Below are 22,101 nucleotides of genomic sequence, written 5' to 3'. Positions count from 1 at the left end.
TTAGTAAACACCAGTTTTATTTTAAAGCAAATACTCTCCAATGGCCCAACTAATTAAAAAAAAACACACCATTGTGACACCCAACGAGTGCTTAAATTAATCTCCCAGTGAGCTACACCGCATTCAGAGGTTAGAGGAGAGGGAACAGAAATCTCGATCCTGAAATGTGGGACAAAGAAAGCAAAACAGGATAGAGGAGAGGCTTACAGAATATTACCTGTGGACAGCTTTAAATACGAGAAACGCCTATGGGAGTTTCTATGCTGTGAAGCTCACAAGATCGATGTATTGCCATCAGATTAAGGTTTTTTTTTTCTCTCTCTCAAAAGATGAAGGAAAAACCGATAACTAAAAATTAACCAAATAGATTTGCAAATCCATGCTTCCAAAAACATCAAAAGTTCCCTAAAGAGTCACAACTTACAAGACAAAATCTTGAGGAAAAACCTCCAACTTTAGAGCACAAACGGTTAATGAAGAATGAAACGAGCATGCTGGCAGCTGTGGTATGGAATGATACGTCCGGCAAACTCTTAATGTGTATAAACCTAGAATCAAAAAATACAGCTATGAGCCACACTGATCCTGAAGTTACACCAGCCCAGGATTCAGGGCCCTAGACTTACCTTTATTTGTGAGAGAAATAGTATAACTCTAATCCACACACCCAAGCAAAAATGGGGTCACGAAAAGTAAGAACCCGTCAGGGAAGGACCTGCTGATAAATTGAGCTTAAAACGTCGCCACACACACACTATCTAGACTTTGAATGTAGACTAGTAGAAAGCGTGTTAAATCACGCAACAAACGGCTGCCACGTTGGACAGGAGTTCAGTGCATTCATAAGTTGCCAATATGTAAATATTTGAGAAACATTTATCAAATTTCTTCTCTGGTTGCAGAATATTACAGCATTAGAGTTCCATATGGTGCACACACGGCAATGCCAATGTCCTACTCCTTAAATCTTTTTGAGGCATTTAGGCTTCATAACCTAGTTTTCTCTCATAATGTTTCATTTGCCTTTGCAACCCATTTCCCTAGTGAGTTTAATTTGATTTTTAGGCACTAATTCATGGCTTGTATGTCCTATAGTGTAAGAATTACAACCTTCCATAACTTTCACTGCTGTCTGTTTTGAACGATACACCTGTTCTGGATGATTCTCCAGTTCTGTACATCTGAGTCACTTGTAGGAAGCTGGCCTGGTCTGTGGTGTACACCTATGGTGTTGTCACCCAATAACAGGTCCAGTTATCCCCTATTAGTGAAGTGTAGGCAGTGTCTAGGAAGCCAGAGCTCTCTAGAAGTAGTTGTGAATGAGACGTTAAGATTTATCTAGGAGACCTGCAAAGCTTATACAATACTACTGTAGTCACTCGGCACTATCACACATGAAAGAATCACACAGTGTTACAAACATAAAGATACTTCATTATAGTAACACAAATACTAAAATACTGATAGGCGCCCCCCCCCCCCCCCCCCCCCCCCCCCCCCAAACCACCTGCAGGTAAGTAGGCACCCTAATTATATACACAACAGCAATCAGTCTGAAGCATAAAAACAAGCATTGGCAAAAGTATTAAAAAATTGTGAGGGCAAACCATCTACTAAGAAAGTGGAATGCGAGATACAGTCCCCCACCCGTTGGAGGGGAGCTGGAGGAACTAGGAACCCCAGGGGGTGAGTAGCAAAGTGGCCCCCAGCGACCAGGAGAGCAGAGGTAAGTACCTGGTTTACCCAAAACTAACAGGCAGACTTAGAAAAAGGATTGTGTGAGACCCAGAACAGACTGGATGAACCCATAGGTGGATTCTGGCAGGAGAGTACCTGCAAAGGAAGGGGGACCAAGTCCAGTTCGTGATGGAGGGTCTGCTCATGGCAGGAGCCAGTGGATGCAGGACCAGGTCAATAGGGAATGAAGACCAGCCGGGCAACGCAGAAGATTAAGACGAGTTCCTGAAGCAATGCAGGTGGAGTCCCACATCAGCTGTTTGGTTGCAGTGGGTCAGTAGTGCTGGAGAACCACCAACAATGCTTTGGCAAATGCAAAAGAAGAAAAGGACGAGTTGCAAGGCTGAGGACCACCAAGGCCCAGGGGACTTGACCCAAGGAGGGGAGTCTGGGGTGACCCTCAGCAGTCAGTCACCAGAAGCAGTCACAGCCCCCACTGGCAGCAGGCACTAAGTTGCAGAGAGGCTCAGTCAACGCACATGAAGAGGAGTTCCACGTTGCTGTAGCAGACGAGAGGAGACTGCTTAGCAGATGAAGTGCTGAAGGCTGGGTCTACTGGAAGCCTTAAGATCCCTTGTAGCAGGAGCAAACAAGCCAGGGTAGCTGCAAGAGTTAGGGTGCATATAGGTACTGTCATGCAAGGAGAGGCAAGGGCTTAACATAATTTTTTTCATCTCCATCTTCTGCTAATGAGGTCCTTAAATGTGACATTCTGTAGTGACTGCTAAATCCCAAAGTTCAGTTTCCTCTGCCCTACAAGTGGGTGTTTGTTAGTTGCACACATCCTTTGTCAGCTTTTAACATGAATTTCCTACTTCTTCCAGAAACTACACATTGTACCCTAAGCACACATCTGCTGCTGAGTTTACCATTTAAACAAGCTCTGTTTGGCCACTAGTAATTGGCTTTCACTTAGGTTGTAGATCACACCTGCTTTAAAACTGTGGTTCTGTTACCATGTATTAAATGCTTATTAAAAGTATTGGGTATTTTCGTGGAACCGTTGTCTAGTCCTCAATTCTCCCTTGCAATATTTGCGAAAATTCTAAAGTGTTTGCAGGAGATTCTGAAGCTTCTTCTTGGAGAGCTATGGATCGTCATAACAGATTGGGCTTTTACTCCAGGTAGAACCATTGTCTGCTAGAACCAAACTGAATAAGGCAGAAGTCTCACCACTGAGGTGAGAACTCTAAGCCTTCCACAGACCATATCTCCTTGGATTTCCATCACTCTTCTGATGGGTCAGTCTTACTTCAAAAAGCTTTCTTTAAGCCTTTCCTTGTGTTATGTCTGCCGTTCACAGCTACTACTATTTGGTAGATGAGTATTTTTGGAAATGGATCGGAGTATCACAGAAGCAAATGGGATGACCCTATAGTCCTGATGACTGAACCATCCATACCTCTACTAGTAGAGGTTTTAGAGAAAGAGCTTCTGAAAGATTCGAACTTCCTAAAGCAGGTACAGTGACAGACTACATCCTGTATTACGACCGAGAACTGCAATGCTCTACCAATATTAGACCAAATTGGGCATTAAGCTGCCTTGCAGTCCCACAGATATCACCTGCAGTTCAAGGTACACCAGGAGCATTTTCAGTTGGTGCTCACTTCATGCCCCACCAGGGCCCTGATGGTGTTCACAAAAGTGATAGTAGTGGTTGATGCCCATCTTCAGAGTTTGGAGGTGCGAGATTCCCCTACCTCCACAACTGGCTGTTGAAGGATGACGGCAAACTTAATGACATGGTTGGGGTTCACGAATAATGAGCCAAAGTTAGACCTGACTATTTCATAGAGGCTTACTTTCATTGGAGCTATCCAGCATGCAATACAGTTCGTGGCCTTCCTGGATCTTGGTGAGAGCAAGCTGTGGCTTCCTAGCCTTTTTCTTCCTGCATCCTACTTGACGATTACACCAAACTCTGAAGTTCAGTGGGCCCAGCACCAAGTAAACATGCTAAATGCCATTAAGTTTTTGAAAGAAACTGCAAACAATGTTCAGTGTGGCTGCTTAATCACAATTGGACCATCAGTAGAACCCTCTGTCATCTCCACCCAGGATTGATGATAGTGACGTGCCTCTGACCAGAAAGGTGATTTGGGGTAGGTGGAGGTCAGGACTCTGACCTCAATTGGAAATCCAGCTCTATATTTGTATGCTGGAGTTGTGGGTCTTTTGTCTGGCATTGAAGACCTTCTTGCCATCCATCAAAGGGAGGCTGGTGCAGGTTCTCACAGACAGCAACCCAGTGCATTGTGGTACTGCATCAGTGTGGAATGAAGTCACTGGTTGTGTGCCAAGAGCCTCTGCTCCTTAGAGTTGGCTGGAGTGTCGGGGCATTTCCCTGATAGTAAATCACTTTGAGGGATCCTTGAGTGCCAGGGTGGGTGAGTTCAGCTGGTGGAGTATGTCAGATCTCAAATTGTACCTACACCCAGAGTGGCCCAGTGCATCTGCCAGTTGTGGTTGGAATCCTGGCTAGATCTTCTTGTTTGGAAATGCTCACTGGGAGACACATTCCAGCTAGAACGCAACACTGGACTCCTGTACTCTTTCCTGCCACAACTTCAAAAAAGGAGCAGCTGGGGCCAAGTCAGCCTAGTGGTTCCAGATTGGTCCAAGTGTGTATTTTACCTGGAATGTCTGGGCATGAGAGTTTACCCTCCAGTCAAGCTTCCACATGAGATGATCTCCTGTTGCAGCCAGGAATGTTCTTTGACTTAAGCCTGCGCAACCTACATGTGTTAAGATTGAGCAGCGGCAACTAACTGCATTTTATCTGCCATCTGAAGTGCTGGGTTTTCCCCCGTGATATGAAGTGTCTCACAAAGGTCCGTTGCACTGGCTCTTGAAATATATTTTTGACCTTGTGTGGAGTACACCAGACGCATTTTTTTATTTTTTAAACCATACTTTATTATTTACATTTTCAGTTTCAATCAGACAGTAGGCAAATATTCAAAACCGCTCACAAAAAAACAAATAGCAGATCAATTGGGCTACTGCTGCAGAATATCAGACCTTAACGGTCATACACAGTGAATCCCTAAATTAACCTCCCTCCCATGTCCCGCTCCTCTTCCCCCCTCCCCAAGTGAGCCCTGTGTCGTGTGTGTAATTCTTTTAGAGGAGCTTCGCATGTCATGACAATCTGTGGTCGGGTACCTAAAGCTAGGGGTAGTGCACTATTTCGTATTCTACCTTATCGATCCCATATTACATGCCCTAGGAAAGGTCACCCACAGCCAGAATTTCCTGCGTCATTCAAGCCTCTTGGTCCGCGAGTCCATTAGAAGGATGATCAAGTCTGGGTTTTGGCCTTAAGAATTTCAAGTAACATCTCCCAGCCCTCTGCAACTTCTGTGGGTCTGATTCCTCTCTTGGCCTCTCGATGGAGAATATTCCCCTCGCTACCTGCCCATTTGGACAACTCACTTTTCCATTGGGATGTTCTGGGTCCCCTTGTGTTTTTCCAAGACATTGCAATCTCTTTCCTAGCCAAGGAAAAGGCCAAGTCTTGAAATCTATCAGAGACTTTATTTTTTTGTGGAATGTGGAAACCAGCCTAAAAGGCAGTGACCCATAGTACAAGGGATCTCTTTCTATGAGCCGCCTCAGGGTTTGGTACACCTCCGTCCAGAATGGTTCTAGCTGGGGACAGTCCCAGAACATGTTTGAATTCTACCCCCTGCGAGCCACATCGCGGGCAGCACTCACTCACTTTCCCAAAGTATTTGTTGATGCGTGCAGGTGTCTGGTATGCCTGGTGGAGCACATCAAAATTTATGAGCTTGAATCTGGCATTTTGTCATTTTAGGGAGACCCCTCAGAATACGCCCCCATTCTTCGGGGATATCCTGGTTCAGATCTTTCTCCCAAGTTTGTTTAAGGAGGGTCAGGGGGACAGTCCTGTCTGCTCGCATCAAACCGTAAAGGATTGAGACTGCTTTATGTTTGCCAGTTGTGGAAGTCAGAGAAGAGCATGCTGCCTGTATTGGAGGTTCTCCCCCCCTCTCCCCCGCCAGTGCCTACGAATACTGCCCGCTAGTGCCCCATGTATTAAAAATTTTTGTTAATTCTCCCCCACCCACAAGTTCTTGAGAGGCGAAATTAGTAGATTTCAAGCACACGTTTAAAAGAGTAGTCGCAGCAATGAAAGCAAAATATATCACAGTACTTCTCAGTTGCAATGTACACAGCAAATATATATATATATATATATATATATATATATATATATATATATATATATATATTCATTCAAAGCATAGAAATCTAATTCGTCACCGTATGGGCAAGGCGGTAGGGCCTAAAGCTTCATCTTTCTGGGGTCTGCAAGTCGATGACTCGGGTCAACTGCGAGAAAGAGATTATCTACCCAAACAGGAGACTGGCAACTGACGTCTAGCTCAAGCCTGAAGTCAAGCAGATTCCAATCTAACTCACTGTTGTCCAGAGTCATCCTTAAATGCAAACTCAGTGTGAGATCTGAACGACCTTGTAGAATGGCCAGTTCTCTTGAGCCATTCCACTCTCAGACTGGATTGCGATGTAAACACAAAATCTACATGCTCTTATCAGCGAAGGTCTGGTGTGAAGAAAACACCTTGGTCCATCTTGTGGAAAAACACAGTTTGGAAAAAAACAGACATCTCTGCAATGTCTAACTCCACGTTAAAGCCAATAGGCAGCTAACCTAAATATCAAATGTAATGTCTAATGCCATGTCAAAGCCAATAGGCGGCTAAGCTGAATACAGAATATAATGGCTAACTCCATATTAAAGCCAATAGGCAGCTAAACTGAACAAAACATAATGTGCTACTGGTGAACATTGAGCAACTAATATGCGCAGTGGTGAAACAGTCATTGGTCAAACACAATTTATAGCATCACAGTACCCCGCTCAACCATGTAGTTTCTGGATATTGTCTACCCCGTGCGCACTCTGGCTGTGGGCTTGGTATACAAGAATTTCACTCAGGAGAGATATTCAGGCTCTAGTTTAAGCCGGGCCATCACAGTATAGAGGAACTCCCAGTCCAAGCTGTCAAAAGCTTTTTCTATGTCTACCGCCAGGATTCCAGTGGGAGTGGCCGTGGATGACTGGTCTCTCATGATTGCTATCAGTCTACGAATGTTGCCCGTGGTGTTTCGCCCAGGAATGAAACCAGCTTGATCTGGGTGTATCAATGTAGTCATAAGTGGGAGGAGTCTGGTTGCTAAGATCTTACTGAGGATTTTGTAATCAAGGTTTAACATGGACAATGGTCTATAGGCCCCCATTTCCGTTGGGTTTTTACCGGGTTTGAGGAGAGGAATTATGACCGCTTCCCGGGCTGTTGCAGGTAATTCGCCCTGCTCTTTGGCAGTTTTGTATAGGCTTTCCAATCTCGGCGAGAGTATGTCTACGCAAGTGGCATAAAATTCAATCTGGAGTCTCTGTCCCCGGGGTTTTCCCCTCTAGCCAGGCTTTTTATGGCTTCCCTGATTTCTGTCTGTGTGATGGACCCTCCCAGTTGCTCCGGAACCCCAGGTGAAAGTGAACCTATATGCAGCTAGGATAGGTAACCCTCAGTAGCTTCCCTGACGTGATTAATTCTACTCTTATATAGGCATTCATAGAAGGTTGTAAAATGTGAGTTGATTTGTTCTTGCCCGTATATGTGAACCCCCTGCTCAGTGGCTAAGTCCAATATGACTGGGGACCTGTGGGATTGTGATACAACCCATGCAAGTAGTTGGCCCGCTTTGTGTCTCTCTCCATGTACACGAGTGAGGTAATTTCTATAATCAAAGCACCGGAGGCGTTCTGTACAATCTACCACTTCTGCTCTAAGCTCCAATATAGAGTTCTGTAGGTGTGGGTTCCCGGGTCTGCTTCTCTCAGCCTCAGCTTGTCCTCAGCCCATTCTGTGTTCCCAGGAGAGTCCTACGCATCCCCCCACTGCCCCTGCTATACACCTCCCTCTTACCACCACCTTAAAGGCATCCCATTCACTCAAGGGGTTAATAGCGGATACTTCGTTTTCCTAAAAAAACAGAATTATATGTTGCCGCAACTCTCCACGGAAGTGGAGTCCTCCAGAATTTCGGTTTGAGCCCTCAAGTGGGGATGCGGGGGAGAGGGGACCCCCCACCTCAATGACCGCAAAAGGGGGTTGTGATCAGAAAGTGTGCTGGTTAAATATTCTGCATTGTGTACCTGGGGGTAGACATCTGGCGTGCAGAAGAACACATCCAATCTAACATGCAACTTTGTGTAAGTGAGAAAAGAAAGAGTAGCCTCTTTTGTCTGGGTGTCACCTGCTCCAGGCATTAGTCAGCCCCCAGTTATTTTGCCAGGTCGGGAACTGCCGAGCCACCCTCACCGAGGGAGAATCATTCAGCGGAGGGTGTGATCTGTCCATAGCGGGGTCTCCCACACAGTTGCAGTCTCCCCCCAACACCACTGAGGATTGCAAATATGGGGCCAATAGACCAGAAAGGTGTGTGAAAAACTCTCCCTCGTCCAAGTTGGGTACATACACATTATTCAACGCCAGCTCTCTGCCCTCCAACCTGCCCAGAACCGCCACAAATCGGCCCTCTGGGTCTATGAGGTTATACAACATCTGGAAGGGGAACCTGGCCCGAATCCAAATTAGGGTACCCCTTGCGTAAGCGGAATATGAGGTGTAATACGCCTGTCCTCCATCGCTTTTGAAGTGCTTTTCCTTCTGCCTGTGTCAAGTGTGTTTCTTGGAGCATTGCTATCTGAATTCCCCTTTGCTGTAAATAAGAAAAAATCCTGTATCTTTTAACCATCGAGTGCATGCCCCTTATGTTCCATGTGAGGCACTTATAGGAGTTTAGCATTACCATTTCGGAATCCCCCCCCCCCCCCCCCACTTCTTGGTTAGATACCACTCTGACTATTCCAGCACACACTCCACCCATTTTAGTAGTCTCACTTGTCAGCTCCATTTTCCTTGTGAATACTTTTAGTGACTCACCTAACCCTGTAAATGAAACCCAACCGGTAACAACCCAACTCCCCATCGCCGGGACAAAAGTAGAAACGTCTCTCCTCCAAACTAGAAGGAATTTAACCAGCCTATTCGAGTAGGGGGTGCTCTTAGATCAACAAAGTATACCGTAACACCATCTCCTGCCTCATGGGAGAGTGGTTCACTGGGATTTTGTAGTCACTATTCTCCTTCAAGTTCAGCAGATCTCTTGTAGCAGGGATAGATAGCGGTCTCAGTGCATGCCGCTATGGTCATGGTAGTCACGTCAGTTTTCCATCCTGGACCTCGTTTTTTTTTTTTTTTTTTTTCCTTCCTGTGGGTGACCCGAGAGGGGTTATTTCAGATGATACAGTTGGAAGTGCCCGGTGTCACGTCAGGGCCGATCTTGTCTGACGAGTGTGAAAGTTCTGATTCCTGTTCCGATTCTGATTGTTCTAATTCTTCTTAAGTCTGTTTATAGGAGCCAGGGTCAGAACCACTCAAGGAAGCAGCAGCCTCCATTGCTTTTTGTCTCTCAGCATTTCCATAGGAGACGGGCTACCCATTCTACTGGCTTTACTGTGTCTGCTTTTCCTCTTTCGTTTCAGGTGGGAGCCCTCTGATCTGTGTGACCCCTCCTCCGGTGCCTGCATGTTGATCCATTGCCAGGCCTCTTCTGCGGTACTGAAGAATTGTATGCCAGTTTTGGTCACCACTCTCGTTGGCAGGGAACATCATTCCTTATTGGATTCCCAATTTGCGGAGTTTTTGTTTGGCGTCCCTAAAGAAGGCTCTTTGCTTCTGTACTTCTTTGGAGAAGTCTGGGAAGATACGGTTCACATGTTCGTCCAGCGTGCTGTCTCCTCTTTTCCTGCTTTGGCTGGGCAGATAGCCAAACTACTCCACTATGGGGATAGAGACTTATTGGTCTCGGGGGAGCCCCTGGACGGGGGCGGGGGTGAGCTGGGACCCTGTGCGCTCTTTCAATTGCAAAGAAGTGAGATCATCCATCCTCGGGCACATCCTCCCTCCGCCAGCGCGCAAGAAACTCCACCAGGTTGGCTTTTTCAGTGCGTTTGGGTAGGCCAATCACGCGGATGTTAATATTGTCGTGATCTGTTTTCTGCATCTTCTGCTTGCAGTTCTAACTCTCGAATCTGTTTTTCCATTTGTAGTCATCTTGGTAGTGTCTTTAATTTCAGGTCGCAGGTCAGTGGCCAACGCGTCAATTTTTCCTTCTAATGCCACCCGGGAAGCTGTTATGGCCAGCAGCTCGTCCTGAAGGGTAGGATCCCCTTGCCTTTCTTCGGGGGTGGGGCTCAGGGCATCTCCCTGATGGGTCATCTCTCGGGGAGGGCCCATTCCTGAGTTCAGTTTCCTTTTTCTGGTCCGATTTGCCCATCTTGTGCGCCATTCAGCGTGCTCACCGTGGGTGACTTTGCCTCTGTTCACTCGGACCCACCCGTGCAATAGATCAAGGCGAGTTGCAGAGGAATTTATCCCTCTCCTCCTGATGAGTCACTCCTGCTTGAAACCGGAGGTGCCCACAAACCGGTCCCCGGGCGACCTCTCCGTTCCGGGGTATCTGCGCTCCACACCCAGCATCGTCCAGCTCAGACAGAGCTCCAGGTCAACTCCGCTCCGGTTCCACCCACTATCGCCAGAGGGGTTCTATCACCAGAAGGGAAAAAAGAGGGGGGGGGGTGACTCCTGGCAGCTTTTTTGCCTCTAACACGGGCTGTGGGCTGTAAATCTGCCAGCAGCACGATCACCCGTCCCCGCGCACCCTTAACCCCACTGCTGGCTGGGTTGTGGGGACCTCCGAACTTCAGGATTCCCCACCAGACGCACCCTTTGCAAGATAATATTTTTGTTTTATTCTTGGTCCAGCAAATCTTTGTTATGGGTGTGATTAAAGTTAATTTTTGGTCTTTTCTGTCTTTCGCTTACATTTAGTGAACCAGCTGTTCCTTGTTAAAGTCCTCTGCTGTGATGTGTTCTGCTAAAGCTTTGGTATTGCAAACAGTATGAGTGTAAACAATTCAAAGTAGGACTTGTACTTGGTCTTGGAGTTTCTCATGTATTAGCCCTCTGAGCTGATACACAGTTGCAGGTTTATTACATTAAAGACTGCCTTCCTTATTAGGATCACTTCAACTCCTTGTGTAAGTGAACTTTAGGCACTGTTAATGCAGCTTCCCTGCACCACCTTTTGTCCCCCAGTCAAACCAGTGCTAAGAACATTGACAGCATTCTTGCATAAAGTTGTGATTCCTTTTCACCATGAGCAATTCATTTCTTTCCTTATGTTCTTTGCCCCTGCTTATCTCTCGAAAGAGGAGGGGGATCTATTGATTGCACCCGAAAAGACTTGTAAGGGTTTTCATCAATTGTATCATGAACCATTGGGTGGACAATCAGCTTTTTGCCTTCTCAAAGGTGAAGAAAAGGAAGCCTAATGTGAATAGTGCTTTGTATTCAGAAACGATACATAATGGTCAAAAGCTGCCTGCTGAAGGGCAGAGCTCATTCCACTAGGGCTAATCCTGCTTTGACTAAACTGGTGGACAGACACTTTCTATTCTTATCTCCTGTGCCTCAACATGGGCATTGGTGCACGTGTTAACAAAGCACTACTGCCTTTACAGCCAGGTCTGACATTTCATCCCTTTGGTCCTGCAATATGATTTAGGTCTGATCCTCTCCACTGATTGTCCACCTTTGGAGGTACTGCTTTGGTATCTGTTCTAAAGGTGAGGAATCTCCGGTCAGAAGTATCCGTCTGAAGAACATTAACCTTCTATAACTTTCCTACGGCTACTGTATCTAACTGTATATTCCTCACCACCCTCACACCTACCCATTCTGTGGAGTGGCCTCTAACATCTCAAAAATAAAGTCCCAAAGTTCAAACTCTGCACATTGATCTCGTGATTGTTACACTGTGCACCTGAGGAAAAGAGTTTGCAAGAAACTGATCTCCAGATGCAAGGGGTGGTGTTTAAATGTGGCGTCACTCTATTTCCAGCGTGGCGTGGAATGGCATGGGGCCACCTAGTGGTGCAGGAGCATTGATGAAAAGCTTGCAGATCAAGTGGGGTGCCCGGAAATTAGTCTAAAGATGAGGAATCTGCAGTTAAAGTATCCATCAAAAACAGTTTTTGGCAAAGGTAAGCAGTTAGTTTGTTGGGGCCATCAGATATACAATCACATTGATTATAGGTTATTTAATGTTATTTCTCCAAAGGCCAGAAGAAAGTGATTTTTAGCTTGTATAACACTGTCCCGCAGATAGGGCCTTACTCTTATCAAAGAGAAAATTCTCCCTAAAACCATAATGCACATTCAATTTCTCTGTCCTGAGCACCATAGCAGCAAGGGTGTACCCCTCGTGGAAAAACAGGGCAAGCCTACATTTCTGCAGCAGATTACTCCCAAGAGTGAGGCAAAGGTCAGAATTTGCATCTTAAAAGGTATACGGGCATCTCAGCCAATTTGTTCAGTAATATTGCTTATATTAGACTTCCATAAATGGGAGACCGGTGTTTGATATAGAATGTACTTGATGCAGGGGCAAAAACAAAGATCGACAGTTTGTAACAAGAGCAAACGACTAATGCCTGTTCCAGGCTACCAGGTATTCATACCAAGATGCACAGGGGAGATCAGTTTATTTCATGATTAGGGTCGTATGCTCTTGTTTTTCTTCGATTTTTCCTGAGAATCCTTGTAAAGCTAAAATGAGAACCATTTTGGATGATCCAATCTCTTGGATGTGACCCAGACTGCAATGGTTTACGGACCTGCTTAATACAGTGCAATCTTCACCAGTTTCTGGAATCCAGTTTAAACTCCATTCTAACGGGTTACATACAAGTATTACATGACTACCTTAAATCTTTGAAACACAACCTGGCTCCTGAATGATCTACTGAATTTAACGTAATGGAGCCGTCCTACTCAAAACTGTGTGCTCCATTTGGATGCAGCAGATAGCACTATATCCTTGATGTGTGCAGATGCCTGAACTTTTATCTGGACAGGTCATAAGAATTCCAAAAATGTGGTCAGTTATATATACATTCTTTGATTTAATGAAAAGTTATCTCAGTAGCAGCTATTGCCTACTGCTACACCGAAGTGGGACAAATAATTGCATGGACAGTCACAGAAGTTAGCACACCTTCCATTCGGTCTAGTTAGTGCTTGCAGTAACCGATAGAGATGCAGCAGTAGTCTAAGCAGTTTTTTTTTTTTTTTCAAATGAGGGAAGTCATTCCACCTTTATTGCTCCTTCCACAACGTTATGTTAACTCATGATGCTGCTTTGTATTCTGAATCAAGCACCCTCAAGAGCCAAATAAATTTCTTAGGACAGTTTAAATAAAAACAAATAAAAAACCTTTGCAGCATAACCATGCAGTACGTAAAAACATGGCCAGCTGGCTGAACACTAGGAAAGAGAAACCTCCAAAATGATTAAGGTTGTAGGTTGGTGGGCTTAGCATTAGTAGAGCTGAGGAAGAACCTCGCCACTTTTGAAACCATGGATTTTCATATTGCACACTGGCAGTTCCCCTCAGGCTTCACATTTTCCACAGCTTGAGAGCTGTTTCGCAGATTTCTTGTTGGTTGCTTTTGAGCTTCATTCAGAATGTTTCATTTCAAAGACTAAAAAGGGCATCAATTTGAGTAAATACAGTATGTGCATTCAAATCTTTCAAATGATAAGTATAATGCACAGCAATAAGTCTATGGTGAAACTCAATAACAATGGCACTTTGATAGTGAAAGATAAAAATGCGAACCAAAAGATCATTTTAAAAATGACTTGATTGAAAGTTTCTCTGTAGCATTGCAACGCAAACAGCATGTTATACGTACAAGAGAGACGTGCCATCAGATTAGTATTCTGGTATGAAGTTTGCATGTTTTCATCTGCAACTACATAAAAATCGATGAAAGCAAGCATAGCACACCGAGCAAAAAGGATGTCAAAAACACAGATTTGAAAGCACATAGAAAATGAACCATCAATGCATGAACATTTATTTTTGTAAGATGAGGAATTAGAGGCAATAGAAGAGGCCCACGGGAGCCAGGTTTCAACTCTGAGGTGGAAGAGATTGACACCCAAAATGTGGACGTCATTGACCCACATCCAGAAAAGGTGATAAAGAAAACCACAAAGCACCCTGGGCTTATTGCCTGAGAAGATTTTCTATCAAAGTTGAGAGTACCTCCATCAGACAGTAACCAAATGTTGTCTCTAATGAGTTTAAAGCAAACACCAAAAATCCTTTGAGCCTTTTCAACATCACAAAGTGCCATTGTCCTTAGGATCACAACGACGTAGAGATAAAATAGATGATAGCAAAGGAAAGGGAAGATGTCTACCACAAACTCTGGGCATAGACCACAGTTGTGAGACGCAGCAAGAACTTTTAGACAATTGTGAAACCGAATTGCAAGGTAATGTATGCCTGTATGATTAACGTCTGATGGCATAACTTGGCAAGATGTGGAGACAAATTCACCTTGGGAAGAGGTAACCCTATCCATCTACGAGTATCTTTATTGGATGATGTGGCAGTTCATCATGGTATAATGAAAATGGTGGCAAAGCATATGGAATGCAGTTGGAAGAACCAAGAGAACTAGTGGTTTGTATTAGATACAGTCACCCCTTTAGAAACCAAAGGGATCGATTTCTACTTATACTTCCAAGCATATTACAGTGGTGTAAAATGGATGTTTTTGAATAAGGAGGTGTTTTTGAAACTGGCAAGTGTCAAAGCAGTAACGCCTCGAACAGAGCAAATGTGAGCCATCCCCTTGGGACCTGATATACATTAAATGGGTGTGTTCAAACTGACTCAGTAGTAAGCAGAATAGGGGATAAATCAAACCACATTCTGTTGGAAGCAGTTTGTAGAAAGATGGAGTATAGCAATGCAGAGGCTCTCGGCCATTCTTACCATGTTAATCAAAAGATATGCCTATCAACAGTGGTCAAAAATACATGAGCTATTCTAACTTCTACCTGAAGAAGTTAAATTGAGCTAACCATTCTAACAAAATACCTATCTAGAATCTGCCCTAATTTAGGCAGCCGCAAGTGGGCAGTTTTCTACTGGTAGTTCGCTATAGCCTTAGCTTTGAATGTTACTTCAAACTAGAAATTCAGTCACATGTAATTGATTTGCCTTTATCAGGAAAAACTTTTTGGGCTATTAATCTGACATGCATATCTTTTTTTAGACAGTTTTTCAATTAAAGGGATGCAAACAAAGTATCACACAGAAGGCAGCCTTTTTGTTGCAATGGCAGAGTAATGGAAAATAACCCACCATATACTAGACAGATGGATTGAGTTCCTAAAGTCTCCTTCAAATGTATTGGCATGCAATACACATTTGCCCATTAGATACTTTACTGATGCATGCGAGTCCACTGATTTTCCCCCTCAATTACAATGCCACTACTTAGTCTGATCATTGTGAACCAAAGGTCCTTGAAATATGTTCTAACCACTGCCTTCATATCTTCACATGCTTCTGTGGGCACGCTGGGTCCACATGGATTAATTCTTCCACTGTAGCCCAGTAGTCCAGCAATGATACATTAGGCCAAAAGGGTTGCCTCAGTGTCTGTCTGTGTAAAGTATTTGTACAATCACACACACAGTGAAAACGCCACAAAAGGACTCAACACCAGGTTAGAATAAATAACCAATATTTATCTGAGTAAAACAAGACCCAAACAAAAATCCAACATACACAAAGTTTTTAATCTTTAAAGATTAAACTTCAATATAGTGTTTAAAACACAAGTGCTTCGATTTGGGGAGGTCACGGTGTCTTGTCTGAGTCGTTCCCAACAATCCAACGCTAATGGTGCCGGTCACAGTCACACAGATGCCCAGGTGCAATACCTTGTGTAAATAGTGTAAATGCGAAACCAGCCGGTGCACGGAGTCTGATCGAGGTGTCAGTTCCGATGCTATGAAGTGAAGGAGCGGTGGCGTTGGGTCCTTGCTGTGGAGGTGAGGTGCCGTTGGTGTGAAGTGTTGGATCTGCACACTTTCGGTTGATATCAGGCAGTCACGGCATGGTGTGGTGAAGTCGGGCGTCACATACTGTCACGTGGCACTTCAGGACTCAGAGTTGTGTATTTTAGCAAGGCTGCGGTGGAGTCGGGCCTGCGGGATCGTCGCACACCAGCGAGGACCACAGCTTCAGCTGCCGATGGTGTAGCAGAATGCGGCAGCAGCATCAGTCCGGAGTCTGATGCCCTTGGTTCTTCTTGGTTTTTCACCAACTTCTCCTTTCAAGGGTCCATGGACTGGATAGGACACTCTGCTGAGACTACTGCCCTGCCAAGTAGAGTCCAAGTGCTGGCGGAGGACGTCTTTGATGACCCTGGGACTTACAGGGGGGGGCAAGCTCAGTCCAAGCCCTTGGAAATACCTCTCAAGCAGGAATATACCACAAAGTCCAGTCTTTGTCTCCTTTCTTAGGCAGAAGCAGCAACTGCAGGATAGCCCAACAAAGCACAGTCACAGACAGGGGGAGCACGTCTCCAGCTCTTCCCCTGGCAGAGGTTGCTCTTGAATCCTTGAAGTGATCTAAAGTTTGGGGTTTTGAGTCCAATACTTATACCCCTTTCTTCCTTTGAAGTTACCCCAACTTCAAAGAAAAGTCTCTAATTTACAGGATCCTGCCTTGCCCAGGCCTGGCTCCAGGCACACACCAGGGGGTTGGAGACTGCTTTGTGTCAGGGCAGACACACCCCTTTCAGGTATAGATGACCACACCACCCTCCAGCCTAGCCGGCCCATCAGGATATGCAGGTTACACCCCAGCACCTTTTTGTTTCACTGTCTAGTGCAGATGCACGAACAGCCAAACTGTCAGTCTGACCCAGACACAGAATGGTTTAAGCAAGAAAATGTCCACTTTCTAAAAGTGGAATTTACAAACTAACAATCTAAAAAACACCTTCACTAAAACCTGTATTTTTAAATTGAGTTCAGAGGCCCCAAACTCCCTATTTCTATCTGCTCTCAAAGGGAAACTGCACTTTGAGGAGATTTAAAGGCAGCCCCCATGTTAACCTATGAGATAGGCCTTGCAGCAGTAAAAACTGAATTTGATAATATTTCACTGTCTGGAGATATAAAACACATCAATACATGTCCTGCCTTTAACATGCATTGCACCTTGCCCATGGGGCTACCTAGGGCCTACCTTTGTGATGCCTTACAAGTCTAAAAAGGGAAGATTTGGGCCTGGCAAGAGGGTACACTTGTTAAGTCGAATTTGCAGTTTAAGAACAGCACACGGACACTGCAGTGGCAGGCAGTAGCCATGTTTTCAGGGCTACTCATGTGGGTGGCATAATCAGTGCTGCAGGCTCACTAGTAGCATTTGATTTACATGTCCTAGGCACCTCTTTATTAGGGACTTGCTAGTAAATCAAATATGCCAATTGTGGAAAGGCCAATTACACATACAATTTCACACAGGGAGCACTTGCAGTTTAGCACGGGTCAGCAGTGTTAAAGTGCCAAGAGTAACAAACAGCAAAAACGGAGTCCAGCATATAGCAACAACCAGGGAAGTAGAGGCAAAAAGTTGGGGGAGACCACTCCAAGGATGTCGGGTCTAACACTGTCCAATATTTTCCCAAGTAGTATCATTCTGTCGTACGACATGATAGGCCTGTACTAGCATGTTACATAATTCACACGAACACTGCTGAATCTCAGGATGACTGTCATGTGAATGAACGGCTCTGTCTCCGTGTCACTCCTTTCGCAATTGGGGGTGGGCTGATTTAATTGCTCATAGCCTATGAGGGGGTTACAAACATGGTTGTGATGTCCATACTGCCAACTCTGGAGTCAGTGAAGATTTGGACATGACTGTAGGCCAGGAATCTGTTAACATAAGCCATCCATTTTCCAGGAGTACAGAATTAACAAGTAGATGTACTGAGCATGTTCTCTGAGGTAAATGTAAGAATGAATAAGTTCTAGAATTCTTCAGACTGGAGTTTCTTGAATATACAGCTGTTTGCCTCATCTCTAAACCCCAAATACCCAAGCTTCAATTCCAGAATATGGAAGCCATACTCCTGGCTGAAGTTCATTTGATAAACTGCCAGGGAAAGCTTGAAAGCATGGTTTATGAAGTATGGCGCAATGGACACTTAAATTTCCCTCATGCATGTATTAGCATTGTGAAGGAAGGTAAGAGACTGACAAAAGAATATGTATTCTACTGGAAAAGGTTCTGCTTATAGTGTCAGCATCAAGTTTGAAAGAAAATTTCCAGTCATGTCTTGCCACACTTGCTCCACTGAGCTTCGCTAAGCTGCAGTTTAGTCCATAGGATTCTAACTTGCAGCTATTACATGTGGCAGTTCATTCAACATTGTTTTCCTAATTCCTACTTAGAGGTCTTGAAAGGCTTGAAGTCTTTCTTCTTATCCAAAACCACTTCTTTTGGAGTTAAATGTAGTGCTCTCACAATTGAGGTAGTATCCATTCGACCTCTTGCTCATGTCGTTATCAAGAAACAAAGTGATGGATGGAATTTTGACATTATTTCAGCAACTGCTGATCGCTGTGGTCCGCATCACAATCCATTGTTTTGCCCCCACCATTCCACCTTAGTTTGGACCCAGCTATATGCAAATCATCCTTGACCCAGGTCCGATGGGAACCGTCCAGCCTGAACTGTCAGGCTGGTACTCCCTGTACTAGAACACAAGCAATCCAGGATCGGTTTTGACCTTTTTAGGGCTCATCAGTCAGGAATAGCTTGGTTCCAGAGGGACAGTATGCACGGGACCCACATCTGGGTATACTCGTCAGACTTAAGGCAACGAAAAACTAACTGATGATTGGAATTCTTGAATGAATCCCCTTTGCTGATTGCTCAGAGCCACATTTCAATCCATTGTTTTTGTAATAGACCAGGAAACCAAGCTATGACTGGCTGTGCCCTAGCTAGGGTAAACTGGTCCTACATTGCTTGTGTTCATGTTCAGAGAGGACCTGGTTTGGCAGTTTAGGCTGGACTGCTCCCATTGGAGAAGGGTCAAGACTGAGTTGTATATAGCTGGGTCCAAACTGAGGTGTCATGGTGTTGTGTATAGTAATGAAGGACTGGGATGTGGGCCAGAGTAATTACCAGAGGCTGAGATTAATTCAGGCATTCCGTCCATCACTTTTTTGGTATATTTTAATATGTAATTATGGCAGCTTCTTCTGTTGTAGACCGCTTTCTAAGTTTCGATTACTTCAGCATGTAGAGTTGGTGTACTGCATGTTTAACTGTTGAACCCTATGCAGCCTTCCATGGTACTGTTTGTGAATGGTGGTTACGAGTGTGAACTTCACTATCTCTCCCCCCCCCCCCCAAACTTAAAATAACCTTGTTTGGTTTCAGAATTTCATGTTGAGCTAGTTACCCTACCAGTATGTTGTGTTTTTTTTTTTTTTTTTTTAACTATTGATCTCAGCATTCTTGTTAGGGTTTAACAGCTCTGTCTAGACGAGACTGAAACCTTGAGTTCATCAGTTATAATCCTTGATGTGCAGGCTACATCGAAGTAATATTTACTTACTAGACTGTCTCCTGGACTACTCCAGTGCTTGCTACATATGCTGCACTGCGATAATGCTTTGTTCCTTCATATCCCGTTGTACGATATGCAAGTTGCAGTTGGCCCAAAACTCCTTAAAGGGGGATTCTATCCCTCACGATCCCCCCAAAAAGTTACCATAATTGGCGGTGGAAAATCTCATCTACTTTAAATCTCCAGTTATTACCCATAGGGGCTTCTTTCAGAAAGTTATTTTATTTCTTGGAGATAAGCTTGCACCTTATTGGGCGACCAGATCACTGATTTGCCAGCCCTCTACCTCCTGCAAGTTCCAAAAGTGCAGAGTCTCAGAGGTGGTTACTTTTCATTCCTAGGGCCAATGCTTTGGAATAAACTTCCCACTGTGCTAAGGAAAATCCCCTTTAAATGTAATTTCAAAAACCTACTGAAAACGTTCCTAGTTCACAGGTTTCCCTCTGTGTATTGTATCTTACGGAAATGCTGTGACTCCTGTCGAGGCAGCTAACATACTATACAAACACTACTTCATTTATTCATTCTCCTGCGTTACCCTTGATGAAATAGCTGTCACTTCTAGGTTGGGCTAAAACCCATTCAACCAGAGGGAAGGCAGGCTTTCTAAAGGATATGTTCTTGGAGGATATATGTTAGGCAGTCCTAAGGAAATCTGTTAATATCAGATTGTACTCATTAGATTGAATTGCTAGAGTTGATCCTATTGTAGCTCAAACTGCTTTAAGAAACTTTTCTAGTTAATCATTTTATTAGAAGAGTTTTTTTGTTTTCTGGAAGTATTACCTCATGAAAGAGCTGCTATTGTTTAAGGATGTGCTTGCTTCTATACTTTTTTTTTTTTTTAATGTTTCGGATTAGCAATTAGGAACCTAAAATGCAGAAGAAATTAACTTTTAGTCCTGGTCCATTAGGTTTATTGAAACCATTAAGGACATTTGTGTACTTGCTAATCATTTTTAACTAATCTTTTGTTCTTTTTTTTTTTTTTTTTTTTTTTTCCTCCCAACCCATACAAATGGTATAATTATTTGCCAGCTGTCCTAACACACAGGATTAATTGTGCTCAAGACATTTGAGGGTTCTTTGATTTGGCTCCCTTTTCTTGTAGAAATGCATTTTTTTTTTCCCCAAGATGTCAAAGTGCCTTTTAAAGATTGAATCTGTTTCTGGAAAAAGCCGAAATGTGGTAGAGACTTAGGTGAGATCGCATTTACACATGCTTATACCAAAGGGAGATTCACCAAACTCACCACTCCAGATTCTGGCATTGTTATTGAATATGTTGGCATTGTCATGCCTCTCCAGTATTAGAACTGCTATTGATGTCTGTGACTTCAAAGCTCTGTACACAGTGCTGAAGCCTCCAGCATCACCTTCGGCTTCAAAACCTTCATCATTAAAATCAGTTTGAACAAACAGCACTGATACCTTTATCGTCCAAGTAGGAGCATCCAGATTTTCAGAAGTCTGTTGCTGGCTCTCTTATTCTATATAGTCTACTCTAGGCACAGATATTTATCCAATACCAATTTGTGACCTAAAGGAGGAGTCCCGTGACTGAAAATGAAGATTACAAGTAAGTAATTTTTTTTTTTTTTATTCTTTTTTTTTTTTTTTTTTTTTTTTTGCATGACCCAAGTCTCCAGGAGGACATGGTCGCAGAGTAGGCTTTTACTTTCTCTGTAGCTTTTGACAGTAGTTTTTTTCCCCGTACTTTTGGCAAGCTATTGATTTCTTTGTGGTTACTTTAGTTGTGTGTTTCTTTATTAACATAATGGTTCCTCTTATTGACTTGCTGTCTTTTAAGACTTCAAAGTGGAATTGTAATAAGCCGGCTTCCAGCACTTATAAAGAGGTAGTCTGCTCTATATAAATTGAGCAAATTCACTTAATTGAGAACCAGGATTCCAAGCTAGTAACCTTTCTTTTCACGTCTAAATCTTGCGCTAAGAGTGAAGTTGTCCAAGATCATGATCCGTTCAAGTTTGCAGATCAAGTGTTTGACAAATTACTTTCCAGTTTTCTTTGTTTTTTGCATCCCAAATGCCCATAGTGTAACCATTCTGTAAGTCTTAAGTGAATTAAAATATGCATACACATGCAAAATAAATGTTTTTTTAAATTTCTTTCTAGTTGGATTTGGACAACCAACCGAAATAGATTACCTTGAACAGTTTGGTGCTGTATCTGTAAGTAGCCTTACAATTTCTTGAATTGTTTTAAACAATTTAAAGAGAAAATACTTAATCGTGTGTAAAGAATGCGGTTGTCTGAAATGCCACCTTGTTATCCTTTGCACTTTATGTAGAGAAATGTAAATTTGAAGTATACTATAGTAAAGCAGTTACTGTTGTATTTCTCTTCAGTCAAACATTGATCTACAGTACAGATTTTATCTGGTGGGATTTGTCCCAACATAATTTATTTGTTGTAAAAAAAAAAAAATAATTGTACTATAGTTACAAAAGTCTAAATGTAGCTATGAGTTGTTCTTGATGGCGGTTGAAATAAATACTTCTGTTTTACTCTAACTAGTTTGATTCCTGTGTTGAGATTATGTACAGAAGTCCATTATGTAGGATCAAGGCTTGAACGTGGATGCAGATGCTTACGAATTTTCACTACTGTATAGGATTTTATTGGACTGATGAATGTAAGCTTGTTGCTAATTTTATACTTGAATTTTCTTTTTGGAACTCTCTAAACTAGCTCTATTTTCTTC

The 22,101-nt window shown here is 43.6% G+C and overlaps 1 protein-coding gene across 1 annotated transcript in view; it reads left to right on the top strand.

The window, feature by feature from the left end:
* TACC3 (transforming acidic coiled-coil containing protein 3) overlaps window positions 1-22,101 on the top strand; it is a 293,528-nt gene that overhangs the window by 114,088 nt on the left and 157,339 nt on the right. The window contains exon 7 of the mRNA XM_069203951.1: window positions 21,513-21,568. Within this exon, the coding sequence (XP_069060052.1) occupies window positions 21,513-21,568 (56 nt within the window). The remainder of the gene's footprint in view (window positions 1-21,512; window positions 21,569-22,101) is intronic.

This window comes from Pleurodeles waltl, chromosome 1_2, assembly GCF_031143425.1.
Source record: "Pleurodeles waltl isolate 20211129_DDA chromosome 1_2, aPleWal1.hap1.20221129, whole genome shotgun sequence".
NCBI classification, from domain to species: domain Eukaryota; kingdom Metazoa; phylum Chordata; class Amphibia; order Caudata; family Salamandridae; genus Pleurodeles; species Pleurodeles waltl.
The sequence above is the reverse complement of the archived record's forward strand: the minus strand, read 5'-3'. Positions and strand labels throughout refer to the sequence as shown.